Source organism: Muntiacus reevesi, chromosome 4 (genome assembly GCF_963930625.1).
Source record: "Muntiacus reevesi chromosome 4, mMunRee1.1, whole genome shotgun sequence".
Lineage (NCBI taxonomy): Eukaryota > Metazoa > Chordata > Mammalia > Artiodactyla > Cervidae > Muntiacus > Muntiacus reevesi.
The window spans coordinates 171,371,032-171,397,813 of NC_089252.1; the positions used below are offsets into that span (position 1 = coordinate 171,371,032).

The window sequence follows — 26,782 nt, forward strand, 5'->3', positions numbered from 1 at the left end:
ATCCCCATGCCTCTTGGGTTCAATCTCGCTCATCTGGGCCTTCTCTGACAGCCGATCCTTCCCCCCAGCTCACTGTCCTCTTCTGCCACCTCGTTCCCCCCTATTTTCTCCATGCCTTCCTTGTTGATCAAACTCTTACCCTTCTTTCTGCAGCCCTGTTCGCCTTTTACCGGCCTCCTTCGCTCCCCTCCCCCAGGCCTGCTGAGTTTTCCTTTCTTCTTGCCCGTCTTTACCTTATTTCCCCGAACGCTGACGATGTATGTGTCTAGCGGAGCCTTTGCCACCGCTGGGCTCGGAGGGATGAGATGGGATGGGATGTGGTGGGAATATTGGTTTGATTCAGACAGCAGGAGAGGTGTTCTGTGACCTTGGGGAAAGAAGGGAGCATTAAGGGACCACACCGGACTCATCTGCATCTCTTTCTCTCTGTGTCTCTCTCTTTCCAGACTGTCTTTCAGCCTCATCCACTTCTACTGTCTGGCTCTTCCCCCTCGCCCCTTCTCTTTTCGACCCCTTTCTATCCGTAATTCTCCTACCCCGTTCCCAGGCGCCGCCTCCATCACTCGCTGGCTAGGGCAGGAGTTAGGGGGGAAGGGGAGAGCCCTGGCGGGGGCGGCGCCGGCGCTGGGGTGGAGCTGGGGGTACGCGGGAGCAAGGCCTGTTCCTACGGAGCCGCCCTCCTGGGCATCCCTCCGCGACTCCCGGCGCCTCCACCTGCCGCGGGCCGCGGGGCGGGGCGAGGGCGGGGCCGGGGCGGCGCCCGCGGGAGCGGAGGCGGGAGCAGGCGGACTCGGGGCTGCGGCCGCTGCCGTCGTCCTGGCCGCTGCTGGGGCGGCGGGAGAGGGGTAGAGGGCAGCGAGGCGGAAGACTGGGAGGACCCCTGAAGGGCCGGCGAGACTCGGAGACCCGAGACCCTCCTCGGGAGATCTGAGATTCGGGGCGCCAGCGCATTTCCTTGCCCTCGCCGGGAGCGCGAGCAGGGGTTGCCCCATGGCGGGAACTCCGGGCCGCGATCCTCGGGGGACCCCTGGGATTTGTTACCTTTTTGGCTCCCTGCTCGCCGGACTGCTCTTCCCCGGGGCTGCCGCCTTCAACCTGGACGTGATGGGCGCCCTCCGCAAGGAGGGCGAGCCGGGGAGCCTCTTCGGCTTCTCGGTGGCCCTGCACCGGCAGCTGCAGCCCCGACCCCAGAGCTGGTGAGTCACCGCCCCCGCCCAGAATCCCAGCGCCCGGGCCACAGATGCCCACCCCGCTCTTCCGCCCCATCTCTCAATCTTCCAACCGTATCAAGACTCAGGCTGCCCCCAGGTACCCCACGCCCCAGCCTGAAGCCTTGTCTGCCTTGGATCTGAGACCCAGGCGATCTCGCTTTGGGGATGAGTTGGAGAGCAGGACTCTTGGCTGGGAGCTATCCCCTGTCGCTTTTCACCCGAAACTTGCACCCTTGTTCCAGTCGCAGGGCCTGTGGCTCCCCTCCTTCTTTAGGAGGCTGAACCCCCCTCAGGGAGGGAGCAGTTAGCCTCTACTTAGGACAAGTGAAGGAGAGGGCAGAGAGACTGAGGGTACCACGGGAGGGACGCAAGGTAGGCTCCAGAAATAACTTCGTGCCGGGGCATTGCCATGGGAGGGGATGCAAGCCGCCGGACTCTGGGAAGCCAGGAGAGGCCTGAGCTTCTGTGGCTCAAGACTACAGGGAGGCCGGGAGGGCACCTGGGAGGATTTGGCACTCTGCACTAGGTAGTTTGCAGATAGAGGGTGGCAGAAATCAGAGCCCCCAGAGTTGTAGCAGCAGCAGCAGCAGCAGTGAGAGATCTAGAGGGGATGCTGGCCAGGCTGTTCCCCTTCCTCCTCCTCAGGAAATTTCCAGCTCCCAGAATCTCAGCAGTAGGGGTGGACAGGGAGGGGTGAGGGGCAGAGGACAATCCTGGTTATTTTCTGATCAGTTCAGGACCCGTGGGAGAAAGATAGACTCATGTGTAGGGACTGTGACTGTCACGGTTCCTGTACTACTGGCCCCATCTCTGTGTGCGATTTTAAAAAGACACGCAGGAAAGAGAAAGCAGCCCACCCCTTCCTGCCAGGGGACTTTTCTCTCCTCGGCCATGCCTGAGCCACAGTCAGTGTCCATTACTGGGATCAGTGCCGTCCACTGGGACCATCTCCTCCCCTCCGCTATTGGCCTAGGGGCAGAGGGAAGGGACGAGAGCTCATTTCTCTTCCCTGGCTCAGGGACTGGGGGCTAGCTCTGATCTTCTTTTTCCATTATCTCTGTCATCAGGGAGCAGGGTCAGAGATCCCCCACACTTTGGGAGCAATGGAAAGCTACTGACTTCATCTGGTCTTCAATCTACTATCCTCTTCCTCCATCATTTCTGTCTCCCTTCCTTCCCCCTCCCCTCATCTGCCAGAGTTCCAGAGCTGGAGGCCTTTTTAGGACATGCTGAAGTCTCTGAGCTATTTCCAGGCAAATTCTAGGTTATTTTTAATGGCTTGGTCTCTTGTCATTTCCCCTTGTCTCTGAAGGTGGCCCCTGACTCTGTCTGCCAGAGCCAAGCTGGGGGCATTCCCAGAGGGGCCTGCTCACCCCCCGCCCTGCTCTTGCTCCAGCAGGGGATGCTCTGCTGTCTGGTGGCACGTGAGGGGTGGGATACCCTGGCTAAGTCCCTGGCTTTGGGGTTGCAGATTATTGTTCCCACCACTCTCTGATCGAAAAACCTCACCAGTTTGGATGTCTTTCAGTCTGGCCCAGGGATGAGACTTTGAAGTTCAGCCTTCTGTGGTTTCAGCCTCATTTGTTTCCATCCACTGTAACACCATCAGCGGTCCTACTGAATGTGTGTGTGTGTGCTGAGTCGATCCGTTACGTCTGACTCTTTGCGGTCTCATGGACTGTAGCTCACCAGATTCTCTGTCCATGAGATTTCCCGGGCAAGGATACTGGAGTGGGTTGCCATTTCCTCCTCCAGGGGATCTTCCTGACCCAGGCATCGAACCCATGTCTCTTGCCTCTCCTGCGTTGGCAGATGGATTCTTTATCACTAACGCCATCTGGGAAGCCACCGGAGTAATTGTGGATATTGAAAGGCGTGTTAACATATGTAAAATTCTGAGCATAGTGCAAGGCCCAGTGTGTGGTATCAAAGTGTCGGTACCTTTTTTCTTATATGGTGACCCACAGGGCTAGACCATAGCTTTGTGCCTTACAGCGAGGCTGGATCCAAAGGCTTGGCCGGAGCACCCCCAGAGCTGAGCCAACCTTCCAGGCCAAGCACCCTCCCCAGAGGGCCACCCAGATTGAGAGAGTCAGAGAGGGCTGGACTTGGGTCAGAGCCTGGAGTGAATGGGAAATTAAGAGGTGCAGAGGTAGTGGGCTACTCCTTCGCCTCAACTTAGCCAGCCTCCCAAACAGTCCCTTGCTCCTAGCTGCCTTTCTCTCTACAGGGGCTGCATCTGTGGCTACTGTTTGTCCAGAGGTCTGGGATGGCTGGGGATCGTGGGATGAAGCCAAGAAAGAGTGTGTGGCTGGGGCGGAGGTGGAGGGAATGGAGAGGCTGTGTGTGAGAAATCTTGTTCCAGGCAGGATGGCCTGGTCTGTTCTCCATCAAGAGAGTGGCTGGGCATAGCTATGCACTCAGCTTCTTTTATCCGTACGGACCCCTCCTCTTCTTTCAGCTCCCTACTTGTGACCTCCAGGGGAGATGTGAGCTTTGAACATGGACTGTTAGCCTCTCTTGGTACTTAGTTCTGCGCCGACCAACTGAGACTGTGTGTCTCTGTGAGTCTGCATGACATGTGGGTCCAGCAGAGACATCTTGATGCCTCCTATGGGGCAAATGCGGAGATGAATGAAGCAGCCTGGGTCCTCCGAGGGCTCACCGTCTCTGTGTTTACAGGTGGGGGCACCATGGACTTGTCTGGAGGTTAGCCAGGCCACCTCGTTTCTTTTTCTGCTTGGGGTACCCTCCTCTCCCCATCTCCCTCTTCCTTTTCTGAAGGTGGTCAGTCATAGTCATTGGGTGGGAAAGGCCTGGATGTTGGAATTTGAATTCCATTGTGCTATCAATGTCTCTGAGTGAGTCTCCTCATCTGAAAGACAAGTGAAGAATCCTTCCATCGGACTGTCGTGAAGATTAAGTGAGATAATGCATGTAACATGCCTAGCCCGGTGCCTGGCACCTAGTAGGGTCATAGAGCTGAGTTCCTCACATCCCTGGCATCTAGCCTAGGACCTGATTCATACTAGGTGGTGAGTAAATATCACTTCCTTGTCTCACCAGTGCCTGACACAGGCTTGGCAGATGATGTGTGTGCTGTGCTAAGTCATTTCGTTCGTGTCCGACTCTTGCGACCCGTGGACTGTAGCCCGTCACGCTCCTCTGTCCATGGGATTCTCCAGGCAAGAATACTGGAGTGGGTTGCCATGACCTCCTCTTCAGATGATAGATTCTCAAGAAGTAGTTGTTAATATGTGCCCGGTGTATGCTGTCTCCTCTTCTACTCCCCACCCCCTCTCGTGACATTGGCTCTGACGCGGGATGACAGCTGCTCGGAGACGAGGCGGAGTCGTGGCAAGGGAGAGTGGCCCTGTGCCCATCAGAACTGGCACAGCGCCCCACAGATGCCTGTCTGCCACACCGCCCTGTGCCCCAGCGGGGGAGATGGAGGGAACGAGTTGGGGAGGGAGGCCTCGAGATTCGTCTTGCTGACACTTTTGAGTCTCCTGTGCAGAGAGGATCCTTGTAGCCAGCTGGGTGCCCCAAACCTTGCCTCCCCTTCACTCCTGGCCTGAGGGTCTGCCTCCCGGGGGACCCAGGCAGCCTCCATTCCCAGCATAGTCCTCCCTGGGGAAGAAGCCTTGGCTGTGATCATGGAAACTTGTCCTGCCAAGAACTTTGTAGCTGGGAAAGAGTCTGAGGGGGAGGTAGGAGAGAAGGCTGGGCGGGCTGGGGTGGGGAGGAGGGGGCAAAATCGTGGGCATGGGGAGCCGCAGGAAGGATGAAAGGGGATTCAGGATTGGGGGCGCACAGGGCTGGGATTGGAGACCACATGAGAAACTGGCCTCCACCTCTGTGCCAGTTCAAGTGACTGACAGAATCTTGGGCTGGCAGGGTTGCTGGGTGGCGGGTTTTTGATGGCTCCCCTGTAGGGAGTGAGGGAGTGGGACCCACGTCTGGTCTCTGGCTTGGCCCTGGAAGCTGGTCTCTGGGCCACCTTGTGGTGCTGTTACTTTTGCTCCCAGCATTCTTGGCATTTCTGGGAAGGTTTCAACTGAACTGGGGTTGGGGAGGAGGGCAGAGCTCGGAGGCGGAGCCAGGGAGTGGGGTTGGGGGTGGGAAGGCTTGGTCAGGAGCAGGTGCTGGGAGCAGGCGGTTCTTTCAAAGCGGCACTGAGGGCCAGGCTGCCCGGCGGCCGGTGTGTGTGTGTGTATCTGCTATTACGCGGCCCCCACCCAGAGAGTATGTGCATGTGTAATGTGATGATTGCGTGGCCACGCGCGTGAATTTGCCCGTGCCAGGGCGCGGGAAAGCTGACTTCTGGCCCTTTGCCGTGGTCCTTCAACACTCTGCCTGGCACGGCGGGCCTGGGCCTGGGCGGCTCCGGGAGGAGGGGGCGCTGGCCACTAGCTCCTGTCCCTCCTCCATCATGCAGGCTGCTGGTGGGCGCACCCCAGGCTTTGGCCCTGCCAGGGCAGCAGGCAAATCGCACTGGAGGTCTCTTCGCTTGCCCCCTGAGCCTGGAAGAGGCTGACTGCTACAGAGTGGACATCGACCGCGGAGGTGAGGGCTCTGTGCGGCTGGGGGGGGACCCGTGAGCAGGGGAGGGGAGGGCTCGGCCTCCTCTTTGCTGCCCTAATTCCCACTGTCCTGCCACCAGCTGATGTGCGGAAGGAGAGCAAGGAGAACCAGTGGCTGGGAGTCAGTGTTCGGAGTCAGGGGCCTGGGGGCAAGATTGTTGTGAGTACCAGATCTTTTTTTGACTTTTGATATTTACCATTTTTATAGAAAAAGAGCAGGAAATTTTGTTTTTAAAAAGAGGGAAAAGCAGTTTGACTCTGTAACAGTAATATCATGGCGACGGGTACCACTTCTTGTGACGCTTTGCAAGGGTGTTGAGTGTGTGTTTGTGTGTATGTATGGTGTGTACCTACACACAGATGTACTTACAGAACTCAGGTGGGCAGTATCATATGATTGTCTGCTTCCGAGGACTTCTGAGAGATGTAAACAGGTGTGAGGCATGGTTCCATCCTTATAAACTTAAAAATATCTAACAGTTCATCCACCCATCCATGTGTTAAACTTACTGAGAACCTTTAAAGTATCAGGCATTGAACTGAGAGGACACGTAGACACAGGGAAAAGTATGGTCCATGCCTCAGAGAGCCTCCTGAATAGTTACAGAGGTTCTCATCACTGACACGCACAGACTCGATAATACAAGTCCTTCTGGGGCAGAATATGGTTAAGGCTAGGTGAGTGGCGTCTAGGTGAACAGGAGTCTATACCAGCTCAAGTGAGGAGCGGAGTGAGAAGACTCCTGCAGGTGGGGGTAATTTGGGTCTGGATTTCCAGAATAAGCAGTAGGCGGAGAGTGGAGAGGGAGGGAATTGTTTGCAGACAAGGTGATGCTGTGGACAGCCCCATCTGTGGACAAGGAGGCGTGAGTTCTGTGGCCGGGCCATGCTGTGGGTGCCAGGGGAGAATGTGCAGCAAGGACTTCTTGCTGCCAGGGCGAAGAAGTGAGTGCAGAGAAGACAGGGATGGGGGTTATGTACTCTACATACCTGGCTAATGCTGGGCTGGGAGGTGGCGCCCAGGTGATGCTGGCATAGGCGTGTGTGTGTGCGTGCATGCATGTGTGTGCGTATGCCCTCGACGCTGCATCTGCCAGATTCCTGCACGTGGGCGGAGTGGCTCTGGCCCTCATGGTGGGGTGACCCCTTCTGCTGTCCTCCCGCAGACCTGTGCGCACCGATACGAGTCACGGCAGCGTGTAGACCAGATCCTGGAGACGAGGGACGTGATTGGCCGCTGCTTTGTGCTAAGCCAGGACCTGGCCATCCGAGACGAGCTGGACGGTGGGGAGTGGAAGTTCTGTGAAGGACGCCCCCAGGGCCACGAACAGTTCGGCTTCTGCCAGCAGGGCACGGCGGCTGCCTTCTCCCCCGACAGCCACTATCTCCTCTTTGGGGCCCCAGGAACCTATAACTGGAAGGGTGAGTCACTGTCCGGAGAGGGGAGAAGGGCACCAACATGTCCCAGCACCTCAGAGAGGGGGTCGGGGGCCGCATGAGGCCAAGCATGCCTGCGTGTTCACCGGCTCGGAGCCCCGGGGCCCCGCCACGCCTCCCACCGCGTCTCGCCGGCACGCACACGACTGGGGCCATCCGTCTCCCGTCCTCCGCATGGCCGAGCGTCCTGCCACATGCTGGCATGAGCCCCCACACGCCCAGCCGGGGCCCGCATGCTCCAGCACACCAGCCCACACCTCATCACTCCCATTCCCATCTCCGCACGCTGCCGCTGGCCGGGCTGACACGTGGTGAGTGTGATGCCACATCCCGGGGTAGAGAGAGACCCCAGGCAGCTTGGACTGGGAAGGGGTGGGGATGGGGCTGGGGACGAGAGGAGGGGCTTCCCTGGGTGGTCTCCGACCCCACCCGGGCACTGACCGGTCTGTCCTTGCAGGCACGGCCAGGGTGGAGCTCTGCGTGCAGGGCTCGGCGGACCTGGCGCACCTGGACGACGGGCCCTACGAGGCGGGGGGGGAGAAGGAGCAGGACCCCCGCCTCATCCCGGTCCCTGCCAACAGCTACCTTGGTAGGGAGCCCTCCCCGGCCCGGAGCCGCTCTAACCCTCTGCTCCTCTCTCTCACCCCCGCGCCCATCCTTCTGTCTCTGTCTCCGCACTCTGTGGCCTGTGCGCCGGATGTCCCCGCCCTCGTGTCTCCCCGCCCACCCCCGCAGGGTTGCTCTTTGTGACCAACATTGATAGCTCAGACCCTGACCAGCTGGTGTATAAAACTTTGGACCCTGCTGACCGGCTCCCGGGACTGGCCGGCGACTTGGCCCTGAATAGCTACTTAGGTTTGTAAGCTCCCCTCCACGACCCTTGGGCCCTGGGGGCTTGGCCTGGCCTCTCTGCCTCTCCTGCCCTGCCCCCCAACACCTCCCCAGAGAAATACCCGTCGGGCCCAAATTGCAGAGAAGAGCTGAGCGTGGGGGCCAGGCCCAAGGTGAAGAGGCCCCAGGGGTAATAGCCTAGAGGGCTGTAAACAGGGGTCTCCCTGGAGGAAGATCCAGGTGGGCTGAGGCTGTAGTGGGAAGGAAGGAGGCTGGACCTCGGAGGGTGGGTGGCGGGCGTGTGTGGAGAGAGGTCGAGCTGTGCTGGTAAGTCCGTCTTCTTGTCTCATCCGCATTGTTCTGCCTGGGCGATGTTTGGTGACGCCAGCTCTTCCCCATTTCCCCCTCATCTCCTGTCCATGTGGACACTTCCTCTCCCTACCAGGAGTGGCGTGCATGGGAGGGATGGGGGCTCCCGGGCATGCCGAGGGGAGAGCAGTTTCGGGGAATCCTATGGGGGGCACCCTGGCCCGCTCCTGCTGCTGCCCAGCCGCCTGGGCCTCCCAGGCATCGCCTTCCTCCTTCCTCTCCAGTCCCCAAGACTACCCCATCCCACTTCTCATGCCCAGCTGCAGGCTCCAGATGGGAGGACCCCCGGGTGCCTGGAGGGGCAGAGGAGCGGTCCAGCTGTGACGGTGCTGCCTCGGGGGGCACCCCCACCTTCAGCTCTAACCTGAGGGGTGGGGCGGCGTGGGGGAACTTAGAGCCACTCTGGCTGGGAGTCTGGTGGGGGAGAACTCAGCGGTGAGTCGCCCCCATCCAGGTTTCTCCATCGACTCTGGGAAGGGGCTGCTGCGAGCTGAGGAGCTGAGCTTCGTGGCAGGGGCCCCCCGTGCCAACCACAAGGGTGCCGTGGTCATCCTACGCAAAGACAGCGCCAGCCGCCTGGTGCCGGAAGTGACGCTGCCCGGGGAGCGCCTGACCTCCGGCTTTGGCTACTCGCTGGCTGTGGCTGATCTCAACAATGATGGGTGAGAGGGAGGGAGGCGGGCGCCGCGGGCAGGCTGGGGCTGCGAGGGGCCTCTGGCCTCTCCTCCTGACCCCCCTCCTGCCTCCCTGTCTCCGTAGCTGGACAGACCTGGTCGTGGGTGCCCCCTACTTCTTCGAGCGCCAGGAAGAACTGGGGGGTGCCGTGTATGTGTACGTGAACGAGGGGGGTCACTGGGCCGGGGTCGCCCCTCTCCGGCTCTGCGGCTCCCCTGACTCCATGTTCGGGATCAGCCTGGCAGTCCTGGGGGATCTCAATCAAGACGGCTTCCCAGGTGTGACTGGGAATGGGAAAGGCGGGGGGGCGCGGAGAGAGGGGCCGGGGAGGTAGGCGGGGAGAGGCCTCTGAGGACTCAGGGAGAGGAGCAACCTGGGCTCGTGTCTGAGCTTTACCAGTTGCCAGCTTTGTGGCCCTGGGCAAGTACCCTTTCTGAGCTAGTGATACCTGCCGAGAGTATCACGAGAGTATCACGAGAGATTAATGATGACCCAGGCAAGGTGTCCAGGACTTAGAAGCCTCTCAGTAAAACAGAAAGCAGGGTTTGGAGCTGAGTGACTGCAGGACCGCTGGGGCCTGGACCTCGCGCCTCGCCCCCTTCCTCAGGCCTGATTGCTTTTTCCCGCGCCTGCAGACCTGGCTGTGGGGGCGCCCTTCGATGGGGACGGGAAGGTCTTCATCTACCATGGGAGCAGTCTGGGGGTTGTCCCCAAGCCTTCCCAGGTGAGCGGAGGGGTTGGGGTGAGGGAATGGGGCCCGGCGGCAGAGGGTGGGGATGATGGCTGGGGGGCTGACGGTCTGGTCCCGCAGGTGCTGGAAGGCGAGGCCGTGGGCATAAAGAGCTTTGGCTACTCCCTGTCGGGCGGCCTGGACGTGGACGGGAACCGCTATCCAGACCTGCTGGTGGGCTCCCTGGACGACACTGCTGTGCTTTTCAGGTGGGTCCTCCCTCCCCGCCGCCCTCGCCCTCCCGAGGCCGGAGCCCCTCTGCAGAGCCAGATCTTTGGCCTTCCCCCTCTCCCAGCCTGACGTTCTCACGTCTCCTGCGCCCTGCACTCCCTGTTCTCCAGGGCCAGGCCCATCCTCCATGTCTCCCACGAGGTCTCCATTCTTCCACGAGCCATCGACCTAGAGCAGCCCAACTGTGCAAGTGGCCGCTTGGTCTGGTGAGGCGGGATCCGAGGGGAGGGCAGAGGGGAGCCTCCAAGGTCTAGTTCTCCCCGTCTGCCCAGTCTGGGGCTGGGGCAGGAGTGGGCAGGGTGCGGGAGGGGCCTTGGCCTATCAACCTTACCTTTGCCCCCACAGCATGGACCTGAGGGTCTGTTTCAGCTATATCGCGTCGCCCAGCAGCTATAGCCCCACTGTGGGTGAGTGAGGCCCCTCCACGCCCACCGCATTGGGTTTCAGGGTGGGTCACTCCGGGGTGCAGAGAAGGGCCCATTGGAGCCGCCCCCACCCCAGTTCACTGGCTCCTCCTCTCCCGCCTGCCACAGCCCTGGACTACGTGTTAGATGGGGACACAGACCGGAGGCTCCGGGGCCAGGTGCCCCGTGTGACCTTCCTGAGGCGTGGCCCTGATGACCCCAAGCACCAGTCCTCAGGCACCGTGTGGCTGAAACACCAGCATGACCGGGTCTGCGGAGACTCCACGCTGCAGCTCCAGGTGGACGCTGACCCCCCTGGGCTCTGAGGGTCATTGTCATCGCATCATCTCTTTTTCTGAATTCCGCTCAGCTTCTTCCCTAACGCACTCACACCTCAGTCTAAAGTCTCAACTCTTGGGACGGTTCCCTTTTGAGCTGACCTCTCCCTTACCTGCTGCCTTCTTGCGTGTCCTGTCAAGTTCTCTTCTCCCTGGAGATGGTGATGGCAAGTCCATCTTCTTGCGTGGTCCTCAAAGCCCTGAGTCCTGGCTTTTCTCCCTTCTCTAGCTTAGTTCTCCACCTCTCTCCTTCATCTCCCAGAGCCTCTTTCTAGGCTTCAGGATCTGTCCTAGGTCTGGCTGGGGTTTTGGGCGGGGCTGGGGCCTGGGAGGTGGTTCCTGCATCCACGTCTGTCTCCCCCCCCAGGAGAATGTCAAAGACAAGCTTCGGGCCATCGTTGTGACCCTGTCCTACGGGCTCCAGACCCCTCGGCTCCGACGACAGGCTCCTGGTCAGGGGCTGCCCCCCGTGGCCCCCATCCTCAACGCCCACCAGCCCAGCACCCAGAGGACAGAGGTGAGCATGTGCTCTGGGTGAGCCCAGGAAAAGATGCGAGGGATGGATATCAGGGTCCCTTGCCAGTGACACTCATTCACAGCCTGCAGAATCCTTTCCCGTGTTACCCTAGTTGCTCCTCACATCTCAAGACGCTGTGACAGGTGGACCCCTATGTAAAATGGACTAGACGAGCATGTGCTCCCAGTCAGGTGGGTCAGGCAGTCTCTCAGATGCCCATGGTGCTGGGGGTCTGCTGTGTTCAAATGTGGCCTCCGAGGTCCTTAGGTCATCTCTAACCTGGTCTGCTGGAGGAGGAGAGGGGAGCTCCGTGCCTGCTTCTTATGGCCAGTCCAAAAGTGATGCTCTTCCCGTCTCTTCATGTCCTAGTCTGGGACTTGGTTACACACAAGAAGGGCCGAGGAAATGTGGCCTTTCTGTGGACTGGCCTACTGGCCTCTCCCATGGCCCCGTAATCACTTCCATCATCTTACTGATGAGGGCACAGCTCCGAGTGGTTAAGAGACCAGCTCAATATCACACAGCTAGCAAGCAGCAGATCTGCAAGTTGAATCCAGGTTGTTTACTCCTCTGGTCCCCCATTCCGCCACATGCCTTGACGACACATTCATTCCCTTAGAAGGACCCCTCTTCACATCTTCCCCCAGATCCACTTCCTGAAGCAAGGCTGTGGTGAAGACAAGATCTGCCAGAGCAATCTGCAGCTGGTCCATGCCCGGTTCTGCGCCCGCGTCAGTGACACGGAGTTTCAGCCTCTGCCCATGTGAGGGGGAGAGAGGGAGCAGGTGGGGGGGGAAGGCCAAAGTTCAAAGTATGCACAGAGGTCCCTGGGGAGGGCTTGGAGGGGCCTGAACCTGCAGAGGGGAGGGTGGAAGGTGGGGAGGGCCCACAGACAGCTTGGAAGTTTGCAGGTTGAGGGTGGTGACAGGCCCATAGCAGCTCAGCTGGCAGGGAAGAACAACCCTTCATCATATTTTTGAAATTACATAGTTCACATACACCTCACTATTCAGTCTTCACAACCCCATGAGGTAGGAATTACTATCAGTTCCACGTGGAAGCCTAGAGAGGTTTACCTGCCCAAGGTCAGTAAGCGGTGGACCAGGGACAGGAGGGTGGGTCCCTGACTCTCAGTCTTTCTTTTTCTTTAATGTATTTAAAATTTTTTATTTTATATACTGAAGTGCTAACCACTCAGTGCTTTTTTTCTTTAAATCGTATTATCTATTTTTGACTGCGCTGGGTTGTCATTGCTGCACACAGACTATTTCTAGTTGGAGTGAGCTGGGGGCTGCTCTCTACATGCGGTGCGCAGGCTTCTCGTCGTGGAGGCTTCTCTTGTTGCAGATCATGGGCTCCAGGGCATGCAGGCTTCTGTAGCTGAGGCTTCCGGGCTCTAGAGCACAGGCTCAATAGTTGTGGCCCACCTGCTTAGGTGCTTTACAGCATGTGGGATCTTCCCAGATCAGGGATCTAACCCATGTCTCAGGCATTGGTGGGTGGATTCTTTACCACTGAGCCACCAGGGAAGCCCCCTAAACTTTTATTTACTTGGCTGTGCTGGATCTCAGTTGCAGCAAGTGGGATCTGGTTCTCTGACCAGGGATTAAACTGAGGCCCCTGCATTGGGAGCTTGGAGTCTTAGCTGCTGGACCACGAGGGAAGTCCCTGACTTCAGTCTTGACTCTTCAGTCTGAGGCTGGGACCGGTGTGTGTGGAGATTAGGGAGGCCCAGGTGGAGGGAGAGGTTCCGAGGGTGGAGGCAAATCCCATGCATTGGGGGAGGGGGCGGGACAGAAAGGCTAGGCAGGTGTTCAGGTCTTAGAGCAACTGGGATCTGGTCCTGCAGGGATGCGGACGGGATGACAGCCTTGTTTGCTCTGAGTGGGCAGCCAGTCATCGGCCTGGAGCTGAAGGTCACCAATCTACCCTCGGACCCAGCCCAGCCCCAGGCTGATGGGGATGACGCTCATGAAGCCCAGCTCCTGGTCAGCCTCCCTGCCGCTCTGCACTACTCGGGAGTCCGGGGCCTGGACCCTGTGGTGAGCACCGGGGGCAGGGGGGCAGTGATAGCTTACAGCGAATGATGTCAGATTCGTGATCTCTGAAGAAGATTTAGCTTCGGGACCAGGGATCAGGCTTGGTCACTCAGAGCTTTTGTGTGGCAGAAGTCTTATTACAGCGATAAAGGACAGAGAAAGCTTCTGAGACAGACGTCAGAAGGGGGATGGGACAGACTAGCCCCCTCCCTCGTCTAATCAAGGCTTTTACCGACCCATTCGCACAACACACATCTTAAATTAATAAGATTAGTCAGAAGGTTCTTGTTAAAAAAGAGAAAAAAGTCCTTGTACGAGGGAAATAGTTGTTACATGATCATCAGCACAGCGCTTACGGAAACACAGACCCTGGAGCAAGATGCACTGTTTTGTTGTGTAATCGTTAGCTCTGGGCTTAAAGAAAGTTAGACTTAAAGATTGTTGTCATAACGACTCAGAGTTTAAGTCTTCTGTGACTAAGACAAAGCGACACAGAAAAAGAAGTTTGTCTGGTTCACCTCCTCGAGGGCCTGGATCCCTCTCCCCTCCTCCAGGGCCCGGAACTCCTTATCAACCGATCCAAGGATTAACTCTCAGAAGCGGGGTCTTGGGGGCTTTGGTGACCCCAGCTGACCTCTCCTTTTCTCTCCACTCCAGGAGAAGCCGCTGTGCCTGTCTGATGAGAATGCCTCCCACGTCGAGTGTGAGCTGGGGAACCCCATGAAGAGAGGCGCCCAGGTTGCCACGGCCGCCCTTACCCCTGTCTAAGCCCTGCCCCCCAAGGCCCTCCCAGACGCTCATGTCTTCCACTCGGGGTCCAGGTCGCCTTCTACCTCACCCTCAGCACCTCGGGGATCACCATCGAAACCACGGAGCTGGAAGTGGAGCTGCTGCTGACCACGTAAGGCTGGGGGCCCGGGGGGGCGCCAGGGGGGCATTGGCTAGCCCACCCTGAAGGGCTCTGCTGTCTGCGCGTGGCCCCTTGCGGTGGTGCCTGGGCCGCTGCCCACACCTGCGCCGCCACTCGCCAGCATCAGCGAGCAGGAGCTGCACCCAGTCTCGGCCCGCGCCCGAGTCTTCATCGAGCTGCCGCTGTCCATCACGGGGTAAGCCCCGCCCGGGTGGGCCCTCGGCTGGAGGGGGGCACTCCCGGACCCGGCCTGGGCTCTGCGCCGCTGGCCGGCCCTCCTGACCCTCCGTCAAGCCGCAGCGCCCCGCAGCCCCTGTTTTGACCCCCCCTCGCCAGGGCGGCCGTTCCCCAGCAGCTCTTCTTCTCCGGCGCGGTGCGCGGCGAGAGCGCGATGCGGTCCGAGCGGGACGTGGGCAGCAAGGTCAAGTACGAGGTCACGGTGAGTGTCTCGGGGAGCTCTCTCCCTTCCGGGCACCGAAGAGACGCCGAGACTGTTCCGGGGGCTGCGGCTCTCCTCCCGTCCGCGCCCGCTGGTCCAGCAAGCCCGCGGCCTCCCTAGCTCCCGGGCCACGGCTGCGGGCAGGCCTCTGTGCTGCCGCCCGAGGAGACCACTTCCTGCTCACTCCCGACCAAGCGTCTGGTCTCACCGCGAGAGCAGAGGGCCATCTTCCGGGGGATGGCGCCGTGGGCGGAGGGCTAGTGCCTCTTCCAAGGACCCGGCCCTGCTAGCCCGGGGCCTCCGCACACCTCCCAGGGACATCTCCAGGTTTTCCCAGATTTGGGGTGGGCGGGGAGTGGTGCGTGATCCAGGATCCCGAGTCTCTGTGGAAGGTATGCTTCCTGACCTTCCCTGCATCCTTGTCCCTCCGTCTCATGGGTTTAGAACCCACCCTTTGATTCTCTTGATGTCAAAATTACCAGCTCCCAGTGGACCCTCCACCATTCTCTGCTGTCTGTCCATTAGAATTCAAAGTTCTATGTGTTAGGGTTATGTCATTCTGTCCTTTGAACTGTTCCATATACCTGTCTAGAATTTAGTAAAATATTAGATTAGAATAAAAATTTGCATTTACTTACATAAGTACATTCAGAATCTTTAGATCTAGAGTTTTGCTTCTGCGTAACGACAGGGAGATTCTACTACTTTCTAAGGAAATTTTAGGTGCTTAAAATATTTAAAGCAGGAATTCTAAACAATTCTAGATTGAATTTACCATGTCTATAAATCCACTAAACCATGTATAAAACATTTTGGGTTTGTGGGAATGGAAATATTTAGGGGAAAGTATATAAAAACTGTGTTTCCTTAGTGGCTCAGCTGGTAAAGAATCCTCCTAAAAAAAAAAAAAGAATCCGCCTGCAATGAGGGAGACCTGGGTTCGATCCCTGGATTGGGAAGATCCCCTGGAGAAGGGAGAGGCTACTCACTCCAGTATTCTGGCCTAGAGAATTCCATGGGCTGTATAGTCCATGGGGTCTCAAAGAGTCGGATACGACTGAGCAACTTTCACTTTCACATGAAAACTGTGATCCAGGGTTTTCTAGGAGACTTCATGTTTAAGTACTTCAAGAGCATTTCAAGTCTCTACTGATCTGTGAACTCATGTTATTAAAGAATCACATTATATGAGAGTGTCCTTATTGATTTATTCACGATTTTTTCTATCTATTGTTTTATAAGGCAGCTATTTTCAAGCATTTTTAGGGTATTCTACATTTTATATCATTTTCTAGTAAACATGTATATATGTTTTGTTCCTCAGTCATGTCCTACTCTTTGTGACCCCATGGATTATAGCCCTCCAGGCTCCTCTGTCCATGGGGATTCTCCAGGCAAGAATATAGGAGTGGGTTTGCTGTGCCCTCCTCCAGGGGATCTTCCCAACCCAGAGATTGAACCCAGGTCTCCTTCATTGCAGGTGGATTCTTTACCATCTGAGCCATCAGGGAAGCCCAAACACATATATATCTAACATAAATAAAAATTTTATAGAACACTCTTCCCTTACTGCATGTGATAAAACCAGGTGTTATTTTATTTTATTTTATTCTATTAATTTTTTTTTCAAATGCTGATTGCAACCCATTAAATTGATTCCGCTAAATAATAAACTGCTAGTGGGTTGCAGTTTAGGAATCAGAGATCAAGTAAAGTTACACAATGCTCTGGATGCCCTTGCCTTCCTGGTTACCAACCTGAAACTTTCAGGGAAGTTAAATAGTCATGTCCGCGTCACTTTCAGTCTTCACAATCACACAGAAGAGAAGTCAGTGGAGCAGTAAACAAAGAATATTCTTCCTCACTTGGTAATCCAACTGGCTTATAGTGGGATTTTAGTTTTAGATATTCTTAGAGGTGCGTGAAAATTGTAAGGCCATGTCATTACAAAATGATGTAAAATGTACTGCCTTTTCTACAGTATCAAGGGACTTCCCTGTAGCTCAGATGGTAGAGAATCTGCCTGTGTTGCAGGAGACCCCGGTTCGATCCCTGGGTCAGGAAGGTCCTCTGGAGAAGGAAATGGCAACCCACTCCGGTATCCTTGCCTGGAGAATCCCTTGGACAGAGGAGCCTGGCAGGCTGCAGTCCGTGGGGTCTCCGAGAGTCGGACGCGACTGAGCGACGAACACTGCTACTTCACACTCTCGTGCCCACAGGTTTCCAACCAAGGCCAGTCGCTCAACACCCTGGGCTCGGCCTTCCTCAATGTCATGTGGCCGCACGAGATTGCCAACGGGAAGTGGCTGCTGTACCCCATGCGGGTGGAGCTGGAGGGCGGGCAGGGGCCCGGGCAGAGGGGGCTCTGCTCCCCCAGGCCCAACGTCCTCCAACTGGTGAGGCTCAGGCGAGGGGGGCGCCGCTGGAGCAGGGGGGGGCGTGGAGGTGGGGGGCGTGGGGTTCAGACTCTGCGAAGGCTGCCGTGGGCTGGGGGCCTGTGGAGGAAGCTGCTGGGGAAGAGGTGCATCTCTTCTTGCTGCGTTTGGAGGGACCCTCACTGGGCGCCCCCCCCCCCCCCCCCCCCGCCTCAGGATGTGGACAGCAGGGACAGGAGGCGGCGGGAGCTGGGGCCGCCGGAGTCGCAGCAGCCTCGAGAGCAGCCGGAGTCCAGCACGTCCTGGTGGCCGGTGTCCTCCGCCGAGAAGAAGAAGAACTTCACTCTGGTGAGGGCAGGGCCCACGCGGTCCGGCCGGGACTGTGGGTGGGGGAGGTGGCATGACAGACGTGGGGGCGAGGGGAGCGCGTGGCGCTTCAGGGTGCGGGCAGCCTGTGACGAGCGGTGATGGGCAGGCCCCTGGGGCAAGCTGCCTGGATGCGTCACACCTGGGGGCAGCCGCCGCCGCCCCAGCTTCCCCAGCACCCGCCAGGTGTTCACTCCAGGCCAGGGCGCTTAGCTCCAGCTAGTTCCCTGTGCCTTCCTATGGAAGGTCACATTTTAGAGGGGCTGGGGTGGTTTTAGCCACCTCTGAGGTCTCTCTGAAGTTCTTTTGAATTCTTTTAGGACAAAAAGTCAGTTTGCATAAGGAAATTTGACATGGTTTTCACCATGTTAAGCATACCATGTCCAAAAGGTTTTTAGAAGTTCTAATAATTAACTTGATAGGATATTTATGTGATTCATAGGTTTTTCCTCTTCAAGCAGCTTGGCCTCCCCTTTCATGTGCTTACGTTACCGAATGGACTCACTGAGCAGGTTAGCGCAGGCTCTGTGCTGTCCGTTCTAGGATGGCGCTGGCCGTGAGAGTTAGGGGGGCGCGGGGAACAGACCAGGTGCTTGGCTTGGTGGCAGAAAGGTGACTCCTACATACGGAAGGATGTGCAATAGAGGCAAAAACAAAGGTGACCCCTCCACATGGAAGGATGTGCAGTAGAGGCAGAAGCAGGCAAAGAGACCTTTGCAGGGGAGGGCAGCAGTTGGGCAGCTCTGGTGGTGTGTCTGGGAGGAAGTTCTCCTGCCACAGTCCATCCTTCCTGGGGGCCCCAGCTTCCCTGGCCCCCTTGAAAGCGTGGCCAGAAGCTTCACGAGGATAGAGTGTGTGTGCTTAGTCATTCAGTCATGTCCGACTGCTTGCAACCACATGGACGATAGCCCGCCAGACTCCTCTGTCCATGGGATTCTTTAGGCAAGAATACTGGAGTGGGTTGCCATTCCTTTCTCCAAGGGATCTTCCAGACCCAGCTATCGAACTCAAGTCTCCTGCATTGCAAGTGGATTCTATTGTCTGAGCCACCAAGGAAGGCCCCAGGGGTAGTATGAGCTCGTGTAATTGCTATTTCCTTGTTAAGTGGCTGGCCCTGCTTTCTCCAGCTAACTGATTTCTACTGAAAGGCCACCTTTGATCTTTTTTCTGGTTGTGCCCTGTGGCGTGTGAGATGTTAGTTTCCCAACCAGGGATGGAACCCATGTCCCCTGCCTTGGAAACATGGAGTCTTAACCACTGGGCCACCAGGGAAGTCCCAAGGCCACCCTTCTTGATAAGTACTTTGAAATGGGGGGCTTCCCTGGCAGTCCAGACGTTCTTTGCCTTCCAGTGCAGAAGGTGCGGGTTCAATCACTGGTCGAGGAGCTAAGATCCCACATGCCTCTTGGCCAAAAAACCGAAATATAAAGCAGAAACAGTATTGTAACAAATTCAGTGAAGACTTCAAAAGTGGTCCACATCAAGAAAAAAAAATCTTAAAAAAACATTTTGAAATGGATTCTTTTACTTAAAGTGACTTTTAGACAAATTGACAAAGGATTCTTGACTTACTCTACAGTGGCAAAATAAGGGATGACGCAGAGAATTCAAACACTCTCGAAGCCATTCTTCTGTATGGGAAGTGTGATGAATAGAACATTAGTTTTTGGGCAGATGGTCCATTAGGTGACATTGGACCAAATGGATTTAGATCAGACCTGGAAGGAGCAGTGGCTCAGTCCCCTGTCCTCTGAGAGCTCCTGGGGCAGCCACGTCTTCCTTCAGTGAGTTTGGGCCTTGCAGAGGAGTGCAGCTTTGCCCATTCTGGACCTGGGTTCAAGTGTCTGCTCCCCCAGCCTTGCTAGCTGTGTGGCCTGAGACTGGCCACTGGATTCTTTAAACTTTAATTTCCTAGTTTGAAAAATGGGGATGATAATAATCTGCACCTTGCAGGACAGTTGTGAGTTTAAATGAGGTAAGTACCTTGCAGATAGTAGGTGCTCAATAAATGAGGTCATCGTTAGGTAGCATGTGCATCTACTGGGGAAGCTACTCTGCCTGCCCGCTGTTGTCAGGAGATCTTCTCCCTGCTCCCCATGCATTTCAAAGCCAAATAGCCCAGATTTGGGGTAGGCCGCTATTCTAGACCACAGGGCTAGTTTGGGAAGACTTCTTGGAGGAGGAGGGTTTAAAGTCAGGAAAAGAAAACAGGAAAGATTCTGAAGAGCTGGGGAAAAGGGGGCTCCTAGAGGAATGGAGGGGAGGCTCTGAGCAGAGGTGTCTGTGTGACCACATTCGTGAGGGCAGCCTGGCGGGGCAGGGCCCAGCAGCTCAGAGCCCTGCCTGTCCCGTCCCCAGGACTGCGTCCGGGGCACGGCCAACTGCGTGGTGTTCAGCTGCCCTCTCTACAGCTTTGACCGCGCGGCCGTGCTGCACGTCTGGGGCCGCCTCTGGAATAGCACCTTCCTGGAGGTGAGAACACACCTGGGCTTCTCTTCCCCAGTAGCCCATCTGGGAGCCGCTTTTCCTTCTCCTTCCTCCCAGTCCAAAGGCAGCATGCTCTCAACCCGAGATGGGCAGAAACACCCTCTGTGTTGGGTGCCATTCCATTTACAGCTTTGGGAGCTGGGGGGAGGTGGAGGCATGGGGCATTAGGAGGAGGTTCTCCCCCCCTGCTCCCTTAGGAGTACTCCGCTGTGAAGTCTCTGGAAGTGATTGTTCGAGCCAACATCACTGTGAAGTCCTCCATCAAGAACTTGCTGCTCAGAGACGCTTCCACGGTGGTGAGCTGCCTGGCTCAGGCTCCCGGGGAGGTGCGGCCAGGGTAGCGTGTCTCTCCAGTTGCTCCAGCCTTTGCACCCTTCGCCCCTCGCGCCCAGATCCCGGTGATGGTGTACCTGGACCCTGCGGCTGTGCTGGCCGAAGGCGTCCCCTGGTGGGTCATCCTCTTGGCTGTGCTAGCCGGGCTGCTGGTGTTGGCGCTGCTGGTGCTGCTCATGTGGAAGGTGAGGCTTGGGGAGGCTGGTGCTGGCGGTGGCGGGGCTCCCCGTCAGGCTGTGGTTCTCACCCTCACCGGCCCATTTATTCAGAAATCTGTGCTGAGCACTTACCCGCGTGTGCCAACATCTCTATCAGGCCCTGGGTGTTTCAGGGATAAGTCAGATGTAGGTCTTGTTATCAGGGCTTTTGTCATCTAGCCGGGGAGGGGAGCCTTGTCATCCAGGAGTGAACTAGGTCAAGAACGCGCAGTGGGAGTTCAGGGGAGGGAAAGCCTGAGAGCAGGTGGCCCGGGAAGGGCCTTAGAAGGTGGAGTAGTAGGGTCTGGATGTGGGGATGGAATGTGGGTCTGGGCCTTTCAGAAGCGCCATGGGAGGGGAAAGTCATGGAGGCAGGGAAGTGTGGTCTGACTTAACTAGAGCATGGTGGCTAAGGCTGGGAAGAAAGCCATGCCCAAGAAAGCCAACCAGGGTGGAGAACTGCCTCCAGGGAACTGTCTCCAAGACTGAGCTCCGAGCCGCCACATGCCAGGGTCTACGCGGAACCATTCCCACACACAGAGTGTAGCCAGAATCATGTGTGCATCCAGGGCTCCACGTAAGAGCACACACATGTATGTGTCAGTACCGAGAATCTCGTCCATCATCAGCGGCCATGCCCCGAACCGCATGTCACATCTGAGCCATGTGGAACCGCACATGCCCGGGGGGCCTCCGGAGAGCTGCCCCCCTCCCCAGGACCAGTCACAGGCCAGGCACAGACTCTGGCAAATGTGTATCACCAGGCCTCTGGGCATCCAGACTGTTGGGAACCTTGCCATTCTTAAGGGAGATTGAGGCCTTTGAGAAACTGGGTCCAAGGTCTCTGCTGCCCACTCCCAAGGAAGTGGGACAGAGCAGAGATGGGGCCCCTGTCCTTCCTTGGCCTCCCCATCCTCCACCTCCTCTGCCCCTCCTCCCTACATCCCAGTGTGGCTTCTTCCGTCGGAGCAGCCAGAGCTCATCTTTTCCCACCAACTATCACCGGGCCCGGCTGGCCGTGCAGCCCTCAGCTGTGGAAGCTGGGGGCCCAGGGACTGTGGGGTAATTGTTGGGTGTGAGCATGTGTGTGTCCAGGTTCGTATGTGTTGGGGAGTATGTATGTGAGTGTAAGTTGAGCTCCCAGCATTCAGGAATACGCAAAGCGAAGAAAGGAGATTGCATGAGGGTGGTGTGAGTTCCAGGAACTGGGGTGGGAGGTGACTGTCAGGGTGAAGTTATAAGGGTGAGCATAACCCAGCCCGAGGCATGTGCAAAGGCTGGGTGGGCTCCTGGAGTGTGAGCATGTGGGGAGGGCTGGGAGGTGCCCTGCATGCCTTTTTTGTGGGCATGAGAGTGCAGAGACACAGTGCAAGGAGATGCCATGCAGTCCAGCATGTCAGAGTCCTGGGAAGTCTTGAGGGTGAGTGTGCAAGGGGCACCCTTCCATCTTGGTATGTAAGGGCCAGCATGCTCATGATTGAGGGAGGGGCCACCCTAAGGGGGATGCTGCCCAGTAGGCAGGTATTGTGTGTATGAGGCTCGAGAGGAATCATTCTGGAACTTGCAGGGGTCTAGGAAGCCATATTTTCCCTTAGATCTTGTTCGTGTTATCGGGGATGCTGTTGCGTCTCTTAAAAAGCTTAGGGGTGTCAAAATATCTGAGGCGGCGGTCCTGAAGTTCTGCCTTCAACCCTCTTTCAACAGGCGCCAAGGGGGATGTCCTTGGTCCTGCAGCTCAGGCCCCTCCTGCCTTTCTCCTGCTGTGCATGAGAGCCGGGGGACCCAGCGCTGATGGAGGCGCCTGTGCGGGCCGCTTCTGGCACAGGCTGCCATTGGTTCTTTCTGTCCCAGGGATGGTGGGACAGCACCTGGGCTGTGCCGGGCCTGTGCTCCAAGGACCCCAGCCCCGCAGGCTCCTCATGTCTGGCCTGTTGTTCTTCCAGATGGGATTCTTCAAGCGAGCGCGGTACCCCGAAGCCACCGTACCCCAGTACCATGCGGTGAAGATCCCGCGGGAAGACCGGCAGCAGTTCAAGGAGGAGAAGACGGGCACCATCCTGAGGAACAACTGGGGCAGCCCCCGGCGGGAGGGCCCGGACGCCCACCCCATCCTGGCTGGGGATGGGCACCCGGAGCTGGGCTCTGAGGGGCACCCGGTGCCAGGCACAGCCTAGCCTTCTCCACCCTGGCCCGGCCTGTGGGCCCCTTGCACCGCTTCCCCAGTGCTCCTGGGGATGACGGGGGTAGACTGGGTTGCTGGTGTCCCATCCAGATCTGGCAGGATCTCTTTCCTCTGGGGCACAGATCTCTGCCCGCTGTGAGGACCAGCCCCCCAGCCAAACTTCCCCTTAGGATGCTGTGAGATGAGAGGGGTAAATCAGGGGTGGGTGGTGGGGGAGGGTGAGAAGGGCGGCGGTGTCCTGATTCAAAAGTGGGGAGAGGGACCCTGGTCCCCCCCTCTCCCGCTCAGTCTGTATAATGGGACCCCAAGGACCTGTCCCCCGAAGGTGCCTTAAGCCCAGAGGGCGGGGAGGAGGCTGCGTCGCTGACTCAGGGGCTCTTCCCTCCCTAGCTTGCCCTCTTCTCTGACCTTAGTTTGCTGCATCAGTGTAGTGGATTTTGTCTATTTATTGAAAAATATTTGAGGACAAAACCTCTGTCTTTTTTGCTGAATCCTGCTTCCTCATGCCCAGGGTCTCCAGAGACGCCGGTTCTCTTTGCATCCCCACAGCTCAGGCGGTGGTGGGAGGGGCGCAGGGGCCTGGCAGGGACTTTGGTGACTTTTGTGGTCACATCCAGGGGGCACTTGGGTGTGGTCTTAGAAGCAGGGGAGGGGGAACATGGGGAAGGGATGGGGAGGTGTCCTGGGGGTGGGTGGGAAAAAATTGGGAGACCCAGTGCATGACTTTGCAGTTGAGGAGACGGCAGGGTTTGACTCTCTTCTCCCTGCGGTCAGGATGGGAATAGAGCTTTTTCACTGCAGAAGGGAGGGTTGAAGTTAGATGTTCTCCCCGGCAGACATGGGGGGAGGAGGGATGGGGTGGCGGGGGACGGTTTCCGTCTGCCTGGATCCCTCTTAGGAGAAGGGAGACTTGGGTGGGTGGGATCATCCGACTGACCGACCGGAGGCAGGATTTGGGGAAGGCTTATTTCACCGCCTTTCCCATGATGTGGGGCCCTACAGGTAACCACTTGATGGGAGGAGGGTGTTGTTCCACTTGGAGTTCAGAGAACTGGGCATCCTCCAGGTCTCTCCAGGTCTCTCTGGTGAGGTGGCAGCCGTCCCCAATGTGCCTCCAGGTGGGCTCTAAAACTTGCTGCCACAGGAAGGCCCAGCTTCCACGCGGCTCTGCCACGTGCTCCCAGAAAAAGAGCACTCCTCCCTGTAAGAGAAGAGAGCGCATCACCCACCTGCTCCACTTCCTTCCTCTGACCTCACACCATCCGCTGACCTAGCCCGATCAGAGCCTCCTGGTGGAGTGGGAGGTGCCAGTCTGCAAGTTTAGGGGGCAGAGAGCATCCTGCTCTTGACTCTCTGCATCCCCTGCCTCCTCTCCGTCCACTCAAAGCCAGTGTAAAAGCCTCCAGTGACCCAGGGGGTTGCCTGGTGGGAGATCCTTGAACAGTGACCAGAGGACAGCGTAGCTGTGGGCAGACAGATGGCGAGGTGGAGAACCAGGGGCGCAGACCTCACTGCATACAAAGGTGCTCCCCCAGAGCCCTCCCAGAGACCCAGATGCCTGCGTTCCGGACATCTCAGCCAGCGTCTCAGGGACACCTTGCACTTGGGCTCCTTATCAAGCGAGAGCTCCTCCAGCTCTTCCCTCCTCACTGCGCCCTCCCTCGGTGATCTCATGCACCCCTATGCTTGGAATTTACCAGCTACAAGCTGGTGACTTCCAAATCTAAATCTCCAGGCTACATCCTTTGCTGACCTACAGATCTAGACATCCAGCTGCCTCTGTGGCTCTTGCCTGGCTGTCTCCATAGCACCTCAGACCTCACAAGTCCAGAGCAGGTTTCTCCTTTCTTGCAGATGGCACTTCCACCTACCCTCCTTCACTCCCTCCGCTAGTCGTATATGCCAGAAACCTGGAAACCGTCCTGAACTCCTTTCTCTCCACGTCCAGCTCCCAATCTTATGGATTCTGTGTGTTAGTTGCTCAGTCGTGTCCGACTCTTTGTGGCCTCATGGACTGAAGCCTGCCAGGCTCCTTTGTCTATGGAATTCTCCAGGCAAGAATACCTGGGTGGGTAGCCATTCCCTTCTCCAGGGGGTCTTTCTGACTCAGAGATCGAGCTCGGATCTTCTGGTAGTCAGGTAGATTCTTTACCATCTGAGCCACCACAGGAGTCCCGTTATGGATTCCACTTCTAAGATCTTTACCTAGATAGAACATGCTTTAGTTTCCAACACTCTCCCCCGCCTGCCTAACCCCTCCGGTCTCCATTTAAACGCCATGTCCCTGGATGTCCTCCACTCATCTCCCCCCACTTTGTTCGGTGGCTCTGCTGTGTGCTTCCACAGCACCCCATCCTGGGCCAGCCGGGCCCTGGTCGTATCTCCTGATCAAAAGCAGTTGGGGATGGGTGACTCATGCTCTAGTACAGAAGATACCCCATCCTGGGTGCCCTGGACCCTGGGGCGGCCGATGCTACATTGCGGCTCACGCCCAGATCCTTCCCTTTCTGCTCACCGGCCTCAGAACTCTCCGGACTTCCTGCAGGACCCTCTTTGGACTCTGCACGGAGCACAGCACCAAGGTGCTGACCACCACGTCCATGGAGCCGTCGGCCAGCTGGCTCATGTCCTCTCCGAAAGCCACCACAAACCGTTCATACTCGAGATGCCTGTTCTCGGCCATGCTCCTTGTCAGGAACTTCTCGAAGTGAGGATTGGGGTCCAGGCAGGTGATCTTGCAGCCAGTGGGGTAGAACTGGAAGTTGGCGCCGGTGCCACTGCCCAGCTCCAGCAGGGCCACCTTCCCCGAGGCACCTGCCAGCCCCTTGATCTGGCTGAAGAGCTCCCGCTTCTTGCTCTCCATCACTCGGTTGCTCTTGACTGCCAGTATGGCCATCAGGTAGGGGAAATAGGTCTTGCACAGGGGCTCCCAGAAGCCCAGTAGAGCCATGAGGTGCAGGGGGAGGGTCAGGAGAAACACCAGTAGCTGCAGGAGTCGGACCAGGGCGTCCATGGCAGCCTGGCCCCGAGTGGCGCTTCCGTGGGGAGACTGGCCGGTCTCTGCTCAGCTGCCGCTGACCCGCGTGCGAGTCTCCTTTCGCCTTGCAAGAGGACTTTGCTCCCTGTTCCCTAATTGGCAGTTTCCCCCCTGCTGGGGTGCAGTGGATGTTTGAATTCCTCCAGAGAGCAGCAATTCCAAAGTCCCACAGGCTCTTTAACAAATTTTATTACATAGGGGCATAATAAAGTGGGGGAAGAGGGGGCGAAGAAACAGGTGGTGTCGGTGTGTCCTGAGTTCTGGAACGCTCTGCCGGGTTGAAGAGGTTGGTGTGTGTGGTCATCTCAGAGGGATGCGGGGAGGGGGAAGGGAGCTCCATCTCAGATCACAGCTTCGGAGGGACAAATGCCAAGGCAAGCTGACTCATAGGCACGTCCTGGCCTCAGGTTCTGCTCAGTTTGTGTAAGCTGGGGATTCTGGTTGAGTGCCCCTGGTACACCCCCAGGGCTTTGTAAACTAACATGCCTCTGCCCCAGATAGAAGCACAGAAACGAAAGTGTCTTAACTTTGGGAGGAGGGGTGTGGTGGGGGTCACAAAACTTCTCTGCTGGGCGCTGGCCCAGGGGCTGCCCCAGCTCCAGCCCTGTGTAAGAGACACTTTCCTGAAATAGTTCAGCTCTGCTGGACTCAGGAGTTGTCCCCAGACGTTTCCCCTGAGCACCCCTGCTGGACCGGAGTGGACTTTGACAGAGTCCCTACCCCAGCCAGGGACCTTGTTTAAACTCATCTTCCCCCGGAGGCCATCACTGGCCCTGGAAAAGGCTGTTTGTGAGATTTCAGGTGATTGTAATTTCTCTTGCATAGTGCCCATGCACAGGGGCAAAGGAAGTTTTCGTTTAGAGAAAAGAAAATCAACAACTTTTGATAATCAGCAAAACTGATTTGTGGCATTCTATTTTATGGTAAATGGTTGAGTGGCATTCCATTTTATGGGTTTACCACAAATCATTTATCCACTCAGTTGCTGATGAACATTTGGGTTGTGTCCAGTTTTTGTTTATTATGAACAGAACTGCTGTGAACATTTTAGTACATGTCTTTGTGTGGATATATGCTCGCATTTCCCATGT

The 26,782-nt window shown here is 57.2% G+C and overlaps 2 protein-coding genes across 6 annotated transcripts; one reads left to right on the forward strand and one right to left on the reverse strand.

Annotated features, from left to right (window-relative positions):
• The first annotated feature begins 789 nt into the window (after positions 1-789).
• Positions 790-23,134, forward strand: ITGA7 (integrin subunit alpha 7). 5 transcript variants are annotated; one of them, XM_065934973.1, is made up of 27 exons: positions 790-1,196; positions 5,650-5,777; positions 5,875-5,954; positions 6,961-7,216; positions 7,689-7,820; positions 7,967-8,086; positions 8,886-9,093; positions 9,191-9,384; positions 9,742-9,830; positions 9,918-10,045; positions 10,178-10,273; positions 10,413-10,474; positions 10,601-10,770; positions 11,177-11,326; positions 11,974-12,089; positions 13,176-13,368; positions 14,023-14,103; positions 14,187-14,266; positions 14,397-14,471; positions 14,612-14,714; positions 16,934-17,110; positions 17,306-17,437; positions 19,814-19,927; positions 20,140-20,238; positions 20,335-20,460; positions 21,422-21,534; positions 22,416-22,621. In XM_065934973.1, the coding sequence occupies exons 1-27, from the start codon at positions 991-993 to the stop codon at positions 22,474-22,476; spliced, it is 3,489 nt and encodes a 1,162-aa protein (XP_065791045.1). In that variant the 5' UTR covers positions 790-990; the 3' UTR covers positions 22,477-22,621. The 5 variants fall into 5 exon arrangements, with proteins under 5 accessions (XP_065791045.1, XP_065791044.1, XP_065791046.1 ...); XM_065934972.1 differs by lacking the exon at positions 21,422-21,534 and having other exon boundaries at positions 22,416-23,134; XM_065934974.1 differs by lacking the exons at positions 7,967-8,086; positions 21,422-21,534 and having other exon boundaries at positions 22,416-23,133.
• On the reverse strand, positions 22,990-25,948 carry TMT1B (thiol methyltransferase 1B). The gene is made up of 2 exons (XM_065934979.1): positions 25,170-25,948; positions 22,990-23,855 (listed from the first exon to the last, which is right to left on the reverse strand). Exons 1-2 carry the CDS (start codon positions 25,665-25,667, stop codon positions 23,619-23,621), a joined length of 735 nt encoding a protein of 244 aa, XP_065791051.1. The 5' UTR covers positions 25,668-25,948; the 3' UTR covers positions 22,990-23,618.
• Positions 25,949-26,782: the final 834 nt, after the last annotated feature.